At 34.5% G+C, this 12,584-nt stretch overlaps 1 protein-coding gene across 1 annotated transcript; it reads left to right on the top strand.

Moving 5' to 3' along the window:
* Positions 1–544: 544 nt before the first annotated feature.
* Positions 545–5,254, top strand: LOC106346998 (protein CASP). Its single transcript, XM_013786489.3, has 19 exons — positions 545–806; positions 1,018–1,128; positions 1,217–1,395; positions 1,468–1,617; positions 1,806–1,894; positions 1,974–2,083; positions 2,248–2,342; positions 2,446–2,501; positions 2,612–2,777; positions 2,898–2,990; positions 3,128–3,256; positions 3,354–3,473; positions 3,652–3,732; positions 4,077–4,184; positions 4,282–4,425; positions 4,508–4,609; positions 4,690–4,769; positions 4,848–4,940; positions 5,029–5,254. Exons 1-19 carry the CDS (start codon positions 701–703, stop codon positions 5,087–5,089), a joined length of 2,073 nt encoding a protein of 690 aa, XP_013641943.1. The 5' UTR covers positions 545–700; the 3' UTR covers positions 5,090–5,254.
* The last annotated feature ends 7,330 nt before the right edge of the window (positions 5,255–12,584 follow it).

The raw sequence follows: 12,584 nt of genomic DNA, 5'->3' as shown, positions 1-12,584 counted from the left end.
CTTCAATTAATTCATTGCATTTTAGTTATAATACATCTTGAAATTTATTAGAATAAAAACATTCATCGAAAACAAAAGTCAAATTCAGAATCATGTGAAAATCTACCTAAACTATACATTTAGCTCTACAAAATAATTTTATAAAATTAGAGGCCCTAAAAACTGCACATTTTGCAGGGGCCTAAGGCAGAAGCCTTATCAAAACCATGGTAAGCACGCCTCTGTATCATATACTGTGCAAGTGTTTCGGGGTGTAAGATTTTTATGGAAACATAAAATGAAAATATGCTACATATTTTTAAGATTAACTCACAACTAAATTTTCATAATTAATTTGTAAATACTAAATAGTAGTCTGAAACATTGAATTCACTAACCACAATTTACTCGTCTGGTAAAGCATGAATAATGCCAAAAAAAAAAAAATTCCATCATTTTGTGGTGAAGCTGGAAAATATTTTGGACATATAATTGAGCCTTTTAATAGCCCACAAATCGGCCCATTAAATTTCATATTGCAAATTACTATTTTACCACCAAAATTCTGTGCAGATCCGATCGAACTTGAAAAAAAAAAAACATTCATAGAATTCACTTTGCTGATTCGAAGAAGAAATCACTTTCCCAGAAACTTTCTTCGCGCACTGAAGTCGTACTTCTGTTCTTCAGAGAGCGAGATCGGGATCCGAAGACGAGGATAATGGAGGCCGTACCAGATGGATCAGAGAGAGATAAAACAACTCCTCCTCCGTCTTCTTCTTCTTCCTCCTCCTCTCCCATTCCCGTCGTCACCAGTTTCTGGAAAGGTTTGTTCCAGATTCATATATCGAGCTATCTATTCGCTTGCTTTAGGTTTAATTTTGGATTCCATTTTTAGTTAGTGAGTGTGAATCAAACTAGAGACGTGATGAATATTTCCATTAGATGTTCCGGAGAAGGCAATGTTGATCGGATTGAGAAAGTTTCAGCTGACTGCTTTAAATGATTTCACCAGTCTCTTAAAAACATATGTTTCAGAATTTGATCTGGAGAAGGAGAAAAGTCTGCTTGACGAGCAAGGGCTTCGAATAGCTGAGAATCAAGAAAACAGCCAGAAGAATCGGCGGAAGCTTGCTGAGAGCACCAGGGGTACCTTTTTTTTATATCCTACGTTATTATTGTTTTGAAGATATAGGAGATGTTAACAACGTGTTATATGGTTTTGTATTGATAACAGACTTCAAAAAAGCATCAGCTGAGGACAAACTTGGTATGTTTAACTCCTTGCTCAAGGGGTATCAAGAAGAAGTAGATAATATTACCAAGAGGGCCAAGTTTGGGGAGAATGCTTTCCTTAACATTTATCAGAAACTCTATGAAGCACCAGATCCCTTTCCTGCTCTTGCCTCTATTGCTGTAATTCTCCGGACATGTTTTGAAAACTGCCTAAATGATATGCAACTGAACTTACTATTTGCTGTGTTTCAGGAGCAAGAGCGTAAATTATCTGAAGTGGAATCTGAGAATCGGAAAATGAAAGTTGAACTTGAGGAGTTTAGGACAGAAGCGACTCATCTGAAAAATCAACAGTCCACAATAAGGAGACTAGAAGAACGGAACCGCCAGCTTGAGCAGCAGGTCAGCTTTTGTTTTTTGTTTTTCGCGTGTTCTAAACTAATGTGACTGTTGTCAGTAAATCTTAGCTTCCTTGAATGCTTAACCTAACTAATACACCCAGCCTAATAGAAATGCTGTTTTGTGATCTTGTAAATGATAACTGTTGAAGATATTCACATTGATGTCGTGTTGTTTTTATTTGGATTCAGATGGAAGAAAAAATTAAGGAGGTTGTTGAGATCAAGCAACGAAACTTGGCTGAGGAAAATCAGAAAACGTTGGAGCTTTTAAAGGATAGGTAAAAAGGTTTTTCCTCCCTGAATGATTCGAGGTGTTTTGGAGTTTTGGAGCCATCACCAACATTACCTTTTGTACAGGGAGCAAGCTTTGCAAGATCAGTTAAGGCAAGCAAAAGACAGTGTCTCCACTATGCAAAAATTGCATGAGCTGGCACAGAGCCAACTTTTTGAACTTCGTGCTCAATCAGGTGTGCTTTCATAATATATGAATCATTTTTTGTGCTTTCATAATCGGTATAGTCTCTTTTACATGATTAGTCTTCTAAGACCTTATCAGTTTTAATTTATATTTTCTTATTTATTTGTTCCTTCATGTCTTGTTCATACACATTACTTTTATGACTAACATCAGACGAAGAAAAAGCCACAAAGCAATCTGAACTTAGTCTATTGATGGATGAAGTGGAGCGTGCTCAGACGCGACTCCTTTCACTTGAGAGGGAAAAGGTCTTTCACAGAATGCTCTTTAAATTGCATGTTTGAATTAAGGGAATTGCCCAAGATAAACCGGGGAATTTTGCGCCATAATTTGGTTGTTGGTTTGTAACAGGGACATCTACGATCTCAGCTGCAAACAGCCAATGAAGATACTGAGAACAAGAATAGGTGGGGTAGTTGACACTTGAATGTCCATTTAACAAGGCACATACATTTAAATAAGTCGCAAGTTTTTGCTTTGTTTTGATTTCGTATTTTGTTGTGCTCGTTCGCTGCAGTGATAATGTAGATTCAAATAGTATGCTGGAGAATTCCTTAACTGCAAAAGAGAAGATTATATCAGAACTTAACATGGAGATTCACAATGTTGAGACAGCTTTAGCAAATGAGCGAGAAGATCATGTTGCCGAGATAAAGAAATTGAATTCGTTGCTCAATAAAAAGGTGAACGTTGTGCTATCTTTTGTTGTTTATACTGAGAATTTTTACTTCTGTTTTGAAAATTAGTTTCCTGTCGCTTTCCATGTCTAATGCTAGCATGCCGTCATTTTTGCATTAAACTAGGATACTATCATTGAAGAGATGAACAAAGAGCTTCAAGAAAGACCATCAGCAAAATTAGTTGATGATCTCCGCAAGAAAGTGAAAATTCTGCAGGTATTTGTCATTTCTGGTGTTTTTGTGGTACTTACTTATTTTCACACTTCTATTTAGCTTCTTGCCACAGATCCGGCCTATGTTTTTCCTCGTAATAATATTACTGTGTAGAGTGTAATGGTGTTATTGCGAATTAGGCTGTAGGTTACAATTCAATTGAGGCCGAGGACTGGGATGCTGCTACCACCGGTGAAGAGATGAGCAGAATGGAGTCGCTTCTTCTTGATAAAAACAGAAAAATGGAGCATGAGGTCACTCAATTAAAGGTATGTAATTAAGTCTTTTCGTTGCTCTTTCTCTATTCAGTGACATGAATATGCACAAGTCAATGTCATTGGTCGATTAAGCCCCTTTTTATCACAGGTTCAACTTTCTGAGAAAACCTCCTTGCTTGAGAAGGCTGAAGCCAAGGGAGAAGAACTAACAGCTAAGGTTAATGAACAGCAAAGACTGATTCAAAAGTTGGAGGATGATATTTTGAAGGTATGTAAGAGTATCTCTTCTCACTGTTCTTCTTTGTATTTGTGTTTTATATTTATGTTTCTAAGATTATGAGGATTTTCTCACGCTATACACAAAAAAATACTGTATATGTGGTAACTCAAGAGTAGAAAACCATATCACTTTGATTACACTTAAACCTCCTCTACTTGTTACACAGGGTTACAGTTCAAAAGAGCGAAAAGGTGCTCTATTTAATGAGTGGGAGTTCTCTGAAGCTGGTGTGGCTGAGCAGTCTGAGGTACTTCTGATTGACCTTTTTTATATGAGTCATGTAGTCTCTCATGCAACATTCTTGAATCTGATAAAAGTCCTCGAAAAAAAGGGAAAGGATCAAAGGATCAAAACTAGAATCTAGATAACCCAGTAACATATAGCTATAAGTTCTTTAGTAGATAATTTTAAACGGTCTAAATTGTATGCTTTTCTGCTTTTTTATCTTATGTCGTGAAGGAAAACATATATGCTTGAAAATTCGGTGCCAAAATGTCTGATGAAAGTTTCATATATACCTCACCTAATAATAAACTCATCACTAGTTACTGCTTCTTATCATTTTTTTTTGGTTTTCTTTTTTTTTATTAGCCTATGGATCAGAAACATGTACCGTCAGATCAAGATCAAAGCTCAATGCTGAAAGTTATCTGCAGCCAAAGAGATCGGTTCCGAGCACGGTTGCGGGAAACAGAAGAGGTAACAGGAGTGCACTTGGAAGATTCACTCTCATCTGTCTTGTCTATTTCCTGGTTAAACTCTCTGAATATTCTGGTGGTCTCTTGATATTGCACAGGAAATAAGGCGATTAAAAGAGAAGATAGGCTTTCTCACAGACGAATTAGAGAAAACCAAAGCAGACAACGTCAAACTCTATGGCAAAATCCGCTATGTCCAAGACTATAACCACGATAAAGTTGTTTCACGAGGATCCAAAAAGGTATTTTTCTGTTCGACATTACATTTCCCTTTTTTACACTTGTCTGTCACATGGTTGATTGAAATGTTTCCTCCAACTTCAGTATGTGGAAGATGTGGAAAGTGGATTCAGCTCGGATGTGGAGTCTAAATACAAGAAGATATACGAGGATGATATCAACCCATTTGCTGCTTTCTCGAAAAAGGTAAAACAAAAAGAAATTGTCTTCACAAGCCGTACTTACTTAGTATTTAACCATTCGAGTGTATGTGTGTGTTGAAACAGGAAAGAGAGCAGCGGATCAAAGATTTGGGAATTAGAGATCGGATTACACTAAGCAGTGGCCGTTTCCTTCTAGGAAACAAGTAAGCCACTCGTTCTTCATATTCAGAATTAAATGCATCACAAGATGTATGTTGGGGCTGATTGGGTTTAATTTTCAGGTATGCGAGGACATTTGCTTTCTTCTACACAATAGGATTGCATGTACTTGTCTTCACTTGTCTCTACCGTATGTCTGCTCTCAGCTATCTCAGGTAAAAAAACTCCACCAAATCTTTGTTTCTTGTTTTTTTTGTAACCCCGATATCTGTTTGATTTTGATGTTCGTTTCTTTCTTTTTAGCCATGGAGCTGAGGAGACTCCAGTCACAGAAACAACCACAAACCTTCCTCGCGGTTTTTAATCTTTCATCCCTTAACTTTTTCGTCTCTCTTTTGTCTCTGTCTTTTTTCGTCTTCTGGGCATTAAAAGAAAAAGGCTGGATTATGAAATATTTTGTACAGAGGGATACAAATCACTGCATACATATAAGCCATAGAAAAGTTTAAGAAAATACTGAACTTTTATATATTACGGTATACAGACGATCACATTAACCAAAAAAAAGTAACTAGGTGAAAACTCACAGACAAAGATGGCAAACAGAAATAAAAGTCATGCATGGCGACTCTCAAGTTTTAACGAGTCTTCTCCATCCGTCACACCTTTGGTTAACAACCAACAAGTATGGTTATTCTCTGTATCTGTCAATGAAATGCCATTCATTTTCAGTCCCCATGTTTTAGTTACAAACATTAAAAAGCCAATCCTCTCTTCTTCTTTTTTTGCTTTGACAAATAAGGTCCTCCATAATTACTCGTCATCACCCTTTAAAACAAGTCCATTCCCCTCAAGCTTAGATGTGAAAGATATAATAATTGCTTAGGCCCTATAAAAAGTGTGTTTGTAAGTGTGTATCCTCCATACATACATACATACACACATATATACATATATGTTCATCCAAGAAGAAGAATGTCAATAGAAACGAGATCTAGGTAAAAAAAATCAATGTGAATAGAGTAATCAGTTAATCACGAGAAGAAGTATCCAATGCGATGTGCATCTTGGAACTTGTAAGTGGAATTTAATGGATTCCATGAAACTATTTAATACGTAAATCAGTTACACAAAACGTATTTAATGTCGCGTTCTGTTGTCTTTGCATGTTCCCAATTTTTCGTATTTAAAAATAATCATTCTGTATATTTTATTCGCAGTTATGCCATTGATTAATTATTAGATTGAGGTTTCGTAATCTATCCAAATGTTTCATATTTTGATAAACTAAAATTCATTTTTGCTTATCATAAGCAATTGGTCATATAATTGTTTGCCTAGTAGTTTATAGATGTTCTAGTATTGTGAAAGCTATTAAGTATATATTCCTTATGTTTCTAAATAAGTGTCATTTTATCATTTTTTTTCTTTGTTACATAAAATAAAAAGTATCATTTTACAATTTTAATGTAATTTATAATTATTTTCAGTTAAATATTAATTGCAAAATATATTGATTTTATAAATAAATTTGTTTATCTCAAATATTAGTATTAGTTAATTAGTTGTAATTAATGAAAACATAAATATTTTTCACTTATTTTTTTAATATATTTGCAAAATGTCTAAATGACACTTTTTATAAAACGGAGAGAGTATAAGAGATTTTTACTATTTGAGAAGCTATTTTCATACTCCATATGTTCTTAAATATAAAAGCATCATTAGTGAGGATACGTCGATGAGTACTTATCGATTAATATAATGGAAAAAAATTAAAAAAGTAAGAAAGACAAAGACATTTTGTTTGAAGCGCTTCTTTACAAAGATACTACAAAAGTAATACAAAAGTAATGATGAGGTTTTAATCTATACTTGTCAAGTCTACAAAAACTTAACTGAGTCAAAACAAATAAAACATAAATATGCACTTTAATATTATATATGAGAAACCTACTGAACTTTTTTCCACTGCGTCTGCTCTAATATGTTTAGGTAAAAACACACATATTAAAAAAATTATTTTTTGTCTAGAAAACATCATTAAAACTATAAATTAATGTTATTCAACCAATTACAAATTAGATTATTAAATATGATTAGTTATACAGTTTTTAATAAAGTAAAAAATTACCTAAAAAATGAAAACATCTTATATATTAGAACATCAAAATTCTTTAAAACATCATGTATTTAGAAACAGAGATAGTATCATTTAGAAATTTCTCAAATGAAGGCGTCGAAAACTATCGAGTTTTTAGCGTCGTCCAGACTCCAAGACATCTTTTCCCAACAAGTGAGGAGTGATTGATGCATACTTGCATAGTATATATAGCCACATCCAGTGGCGTAGCCAGCTTGACATGAGGGGGGTCAATCGACCCATGTGACTTTTGACAAATTTAATTTTTATGCTTATATAAATCACATTTCATAGATAATTTGGTATTATGATCCTCATGATCTAAGTCTAAACACTTTCTATGCACGTAGTCAATAAACATTTCCATTTGATCATTTACGTATGGTAATATTATTGACCCTCTTGAAAATCATTTCTGCCTCCGCCACTGGCCACATCATGAAGACGAGAACATTTAGTGAAACTCGATTGACGTCTTTTTAGTTCTTACCAATCCCAACGTTATTAGTGTTTCTAAGAATACTACTACTATGTCGACATATATACACTAGAATAAGTGATTCAAACTGCGTATCATTTGGATAAAACGTCTCCGAGATTGTTTATACGTACATTTTTAATAACAATGAAAAGGAAGTTATTAAATCCAAATTGTCTTACTTTATAATAAAATATCTTAGTTCAAGATAAAAAAAATATTACTACCCTTCTAACTTTTTAAATAAAAAGAAAAAAAAGAAACAAAATCCAAAGAGTTTTCTTTTTCAAACACACAGACAAAAATATGTAATTTTAGGATAACATTGTGTGTTATAAAAAATATCATCATAAAAAGTATATAATTTGACTCAATTCTAACTAAGGGAACATGTTCAGATAGAACATATTTCAAAATGAATCAGTTTGAATTTTAATTACAAACTATATATACATTTTCTACCGGCTAATTTCAGTTTGGATGATAAGTAAGTTGTATTATAGTACTAATATGTAGCGTTATGTAACTATATCCACGTGACTAATGTGAAAGTTCTCAACTAATATCGGTAAGTAACTGTAACTCATCATCCGCAAGGCTACACTGACACGTGTCGTGTCACTCTTGGTTTACGATCCTGCCGACAAACTGATTCCAGTGGCCCGGATGCGTAATGGGGACCACGAGGGAACGGTGCTCCTTTACTTTCCTGTCCCTTGTGTCTAATTTGGACGCTTAAATTTGGTGATAGTTATACACATCACTTCTATGCAATCAATAGTTGCTAGTAATACTACATCACTATAAATCAAACTAATCCAGAATTTGTTACATACAAATCTGATTTTAAGCCAAGAAAACCTTGAACATTCAGTAAATCTTTGTAAATGATCCGCTTTATTAAATTGTGCTATGTTGGTGTACAATTTTAGTATAACACTAAAAATTTCAAAAACAAAAAACTTAAATATTTTCCTTGAGACTAAATATTCATTATTCGAGAAGAAACTTGGCGAAAAACGCAAAGAATAAGAACGCTCTCTTCCCTTCGCGACTGAAGACACCGAAGGAGCACAAACCCTAGCTCTGGCGGTCGGGTATCATAACCGGAGGCGACACCTCCTATCTCTCTCTCTCTCTCTCTCATTTTCTCTTTGCTTTCCTTTTCCTCATGTTCCTCGGTTAATATACTTGTTGTTATGTGTTGTCGCGGCCGCCTATGAAAATTTTCACGACAAATGGAGTCGGCTCCAGGCTTCTTATGGAGGAGCGGTGAGACCCAAGGCGCCACGGTGGAGGCGAGAGTCGGCGTTTAGGGTTGAAGCTTCTGACATATCCAATTTTCAATTTTTGAGATCTTCGGTTAAGCTTCTCGACGTTCGGCGCGTGATGAAGGCTTCTCCAACATGGATAATCGTCCCTGGCGGCGGTGAGGCTGTAGGAGAAGGGATGAAACAGGCAGCAAAAAGAGGTTTTTCGGTTTCCGAAGTTGTCGCGTGGCAGTGAACTTGACAATGGCGTTGTCAAACCGGAGGAGAGGACCTTGCCGGTGAGCGCGGTGGAGCCGTACATCCAAGCGCTGGTGTCAGCCCAGGGTTGGACCTGTGGTACGAGCTTTGCACTTTTCGATACTGCGATTTGGTACTCCTCTTTCGTTAGCTGAAGTCAAGCTCGCCTTTCAGTCCAGACTGTCTTGTTCAGTTCTTGGCTTAGAGTCGTGATGTAATAGCTTGAAGGATTGAATTTTTGGTTGGAATGCGCCTTCGGCAAAAATTTACTACTACAAGGACTGAAATCAAATTCTAAGGATACTACGAGGCAGATCATTATTGGATCCGATCCAGGTTTCACTTTCCGATAGTTCTCATTCCATCTTCGTAATGTGGGGTCAAATTTTTAGGGCTTAAGAGCCGGTCGTACTCGGCTCATTGTGGTGGAAAATACAGCACCGGGTTAGATTAGGTAGCATAAAATCTATTTAAATGATTATGGATGTTACTAGATTTCGTCGTTTGTATGTTGGGTTTTAATCTTGTGGTTGCAATATGTATTCACTTTGTTGGTAAATGAAAGTTGACGTTGAGAAAAAAAATGATCATTATTATAAATTTTCATAGGATGTAGCTACTATTTTACTTCTTTGGGCTTTATAATTAACCTTAATATGATTAGATTTTAATATTAAAGACATAAATGGTGTAGACAGCATTCATATGGCATAATGAAATGGGCTTTGAGAGAGGTGAGTTAATTAAGATTCATAGAAATTATGCAGGCAGCATTTCATATGAATATTAATTAACTCAGCTCTCTCAATGCCCATAACGACACTATGTCTATTGGTAAACTTTTTAAAATGGGTATGGATGACTAGCTAGAACATTAATATAGTTGGTATACTTAAAGAACAGTTACAACTTTTTTTTTGATAAAAACAAATAAAAACAGTCTTACAATTTAATTAGTAATTACCATGAAACTTTCATTAGCAAAAGCGTTGGGGAATTTTTTCCAACATGTTTGTGAAATTTCAACATTAACCTAATCTAGTACGTATTATATAGCTAGCATACATCAGAGGCGAGTTTACCTTGTTATGAGAAAGGCAATTGCCTTAGGCCCCAACTTGTATCACACGTTTTAAGAGTTCCATTTTAATTTCACTTTAAATTGGTTATATTGTATATATAAACTTTTCTTAGTTCTGGATTTAAACAATAATTTATTTAGACTTATTTTAGACTTTTAGATTTAATTTATCATCTATCTTCATAAAACTATTACTTTATTTATTTAATTTTTAGACTTTAAATTATAATTTTAGCTTGTATGATTTTATTTTTACTAAATACATTTATAAGCTTACCGTTTAACATATCTAAATAAGCACATATTTAGTTAAATAATTATAAAATCTTCATAGATAATTTGAAATCTTGCATTTTTAGTTTAATAAACTATGTATTTTGTATTTTTTTAAGAAATAATATGTTCAATTTTTTATATGAATCTATAAATATTAAATACATAATTTTTTGTAAAATTTTATGTAACATATATTTATTACTAATTATGAATTTTTTTTATTCTAGTCTTAGGTCCCCAAACACCTAGACACGGCACTGGCATACATATAAAGTGATCGATCTAACATACACATGCAAATATTAAGTTAAATACGATGATTAGTCCAAGAATATTATACCGTCACTGGTACCGTTCACGTCATCTAATTTTAAATACGATCTGGCTTTGTTGAAGTTGTTAAAATGTTACTATAATTTTTTTGTCAAACTCAGAATTTAGCTTATATCAGATACAGAGGTCAAGAAAAAATGAACCCAGCATCTCTAACAACCAGCACCGGTCCAGGCCTGATGGATGCTCTAATCGAAACAAAACTATGTACATCAATGAGGTGGATGAATTAAAAAAGAAAAATTAATGGAAAAATTAGCTGTAAAAAATAAAATATTTTTTGTGCTCTAATCCACAGTTTACTTTGCTTCCCCCACGGACCGGCCCTGCCAACAACAAATAATAGGTCCGATTGGTAATACTGTAACTTTGAAAAATTTGTTATAGAAAAAAATCTATAGACTTTTTGCTGTGGTTTTATATTTTATTGCTATATAAATTTATGGAATACTCCAAAAAAGTGCTCTAGATTTTTGACTCTATAGAACACTTGTACAGTTGTATATTATTTCAAAAGTTATGATTTTGAAGTTTTTATTAAAGCTTGATTGCTGTGAATTTAGTGCTCTAAAAATAAATGGGACTGTCGACAGCACCTACAGCCACTACCAATCACACCTAATAAGTTCATTTAAGCCCTGTTCGTTAAACGAACGCTGCGGCAGCGGCTAGAGTTCAAAATTCAGAATGAAAAAAGGAGTATCCAAAGGGAAAGAGAGAAGAACAGAGGAATAAATCTTTTGTTTTCAGTCGCACAGAGGAGCGAGAAATGAGGAATAATGGTCGCTACTTTTTTTGGCGTTAGCGGCAACACCGGAAAGCTTCTTTTATTCTGACGCCGCGTCTCTCTTCAGCGGCAACACCGGAAAACTTATGAACAAATCTATGACGCCGCGTCTCTGTTCCGCGTTCGTTAAACGAACAGAGCTTTAATAATTTTGTGGCCGATAAAATATTTATTATTGTGGCTGCCGGAAGCCAATATTTTTCTTCTTGTAGTTAGGGCTGGTATTGACAGATACCACCGCATATAGTGTAGTAGTGAACCGTATTTTCCACCACTGTAAAATGTGAATCACTCTTTAAGGAAAATGGATATTTACACGTTGACAAAAAAGGATATTTGCAGAAAAAAATCTCGAAGAAGAAATAAAGAAAAAATAAAAACAAAGGTCATAAGGATATGGTCATGTTCGTTTGTACATCTGGAAGATGTATCCAGATGGTCTATCTAGATGTTTTATCCAGATGCTTTATCTGGGTGTTGTTCGTTTCTTCATTTCGTCCGTGCAACTAGATGAATCATCTGAATGCAGCTATGTTTGTTTTTTTTAACTTGCATCTATATATAAGTGGACTTGTTAATAAAATGACTAAAATATTTTTTTTTTTTATGTTTTGGCGAAAAATAGTATTTTTACGGTTTTGGCAGAAAATACGTAATTCTGGATTTGGCAGAAAATATGTTTTTTGCGGTTTTGGCGGAAAAAAATACGTTTTGAGGTTTAAGCGGAAAATGTGTTTTTGACGAAAAAGTGCGTTTTGCGGATTTGACACGAAAAGTTTTGTTTTCGCGATTTTGGCAGGAAAATATATTTTGCGGTTTTACGGGAAATGTACATTTTCGCGTTTTTGGCGGAAAATATTTTTTGCGGTTTTGGTGGGAAATGTGTTTTTAGGTTTTGGCGGGAAAATGCATTTTTCGGTTTTGGCGGGAAAATGCATTTTTCGGTTTTGGCGGGAAAATGCATTTTTTTCGGTTTTGGCGGGAAAATGCGTTTTTCCGGTTTTGGCGGAAAAATGCGTTTTTCCGGTTTTGGCGGAAAAATGTGTTTTTCGGTTTCTGCAGTTTTCTGATTTTGACGGAAAATGCGTTTTTTCGGTTTTGGCGGAAAAATACATTTTTTCGGTTTTGACAGGAAAATGTATTTTTTGATTGGCGGAAAAATGTGTGTTTCCGATTTTTCGAATCACATTTTTATCCAGATCGATCACTCGGGTAAGCAAACAAACAGCACCATAACTTTAATGACGAAACTA

This window comes from Brassica napus, chromosome A1 (assembly GCF_020379485.1).
Source record: "Brassica napus cultivar Da-Ae chromosome A1, Da-Ae, whole genome shotgun sequence".
Taxonomy (NCBI): domain Eukaryota; kingdom Viridiplantae; phylum Streptophyta; class Magnoliopsida; order Brassicales; family Brassicaceae; genus Brassica; species Brassica napus.
Note: the sequence above shows the minus strand (reverse complement) of the source record. Positions and strands in the feature narration are given on the sequence as shown.

What these genes read in the sequence shown, in the direction of transcription:
- LOC106346998 (XM_013786489.3), top strand. Translation starts at nt 701, where the DNA reads ATGGAGGCCGTACCAGATGGATCAGAGAGAGATAAAACAACTCCTCCT. An exon ending in CTGCTCTTGCCTCTATTGCT is followed by an intron (nt 1,396 to 1,467) that starts GTAATTCTCCGG and finishes GCTGTGTTTCAG; the next exon opens with GAGCAAGAGCGTAAATTATC. An exon ending in ATGAGGTCACTCAATTAAAG is followed by an intron (nt 3,257 to 3,353) that starts GTATGTAATTAA and finishes TTTTTATCACAG; the next exon opens with GTTCAACTTTCTGAGAAAAC.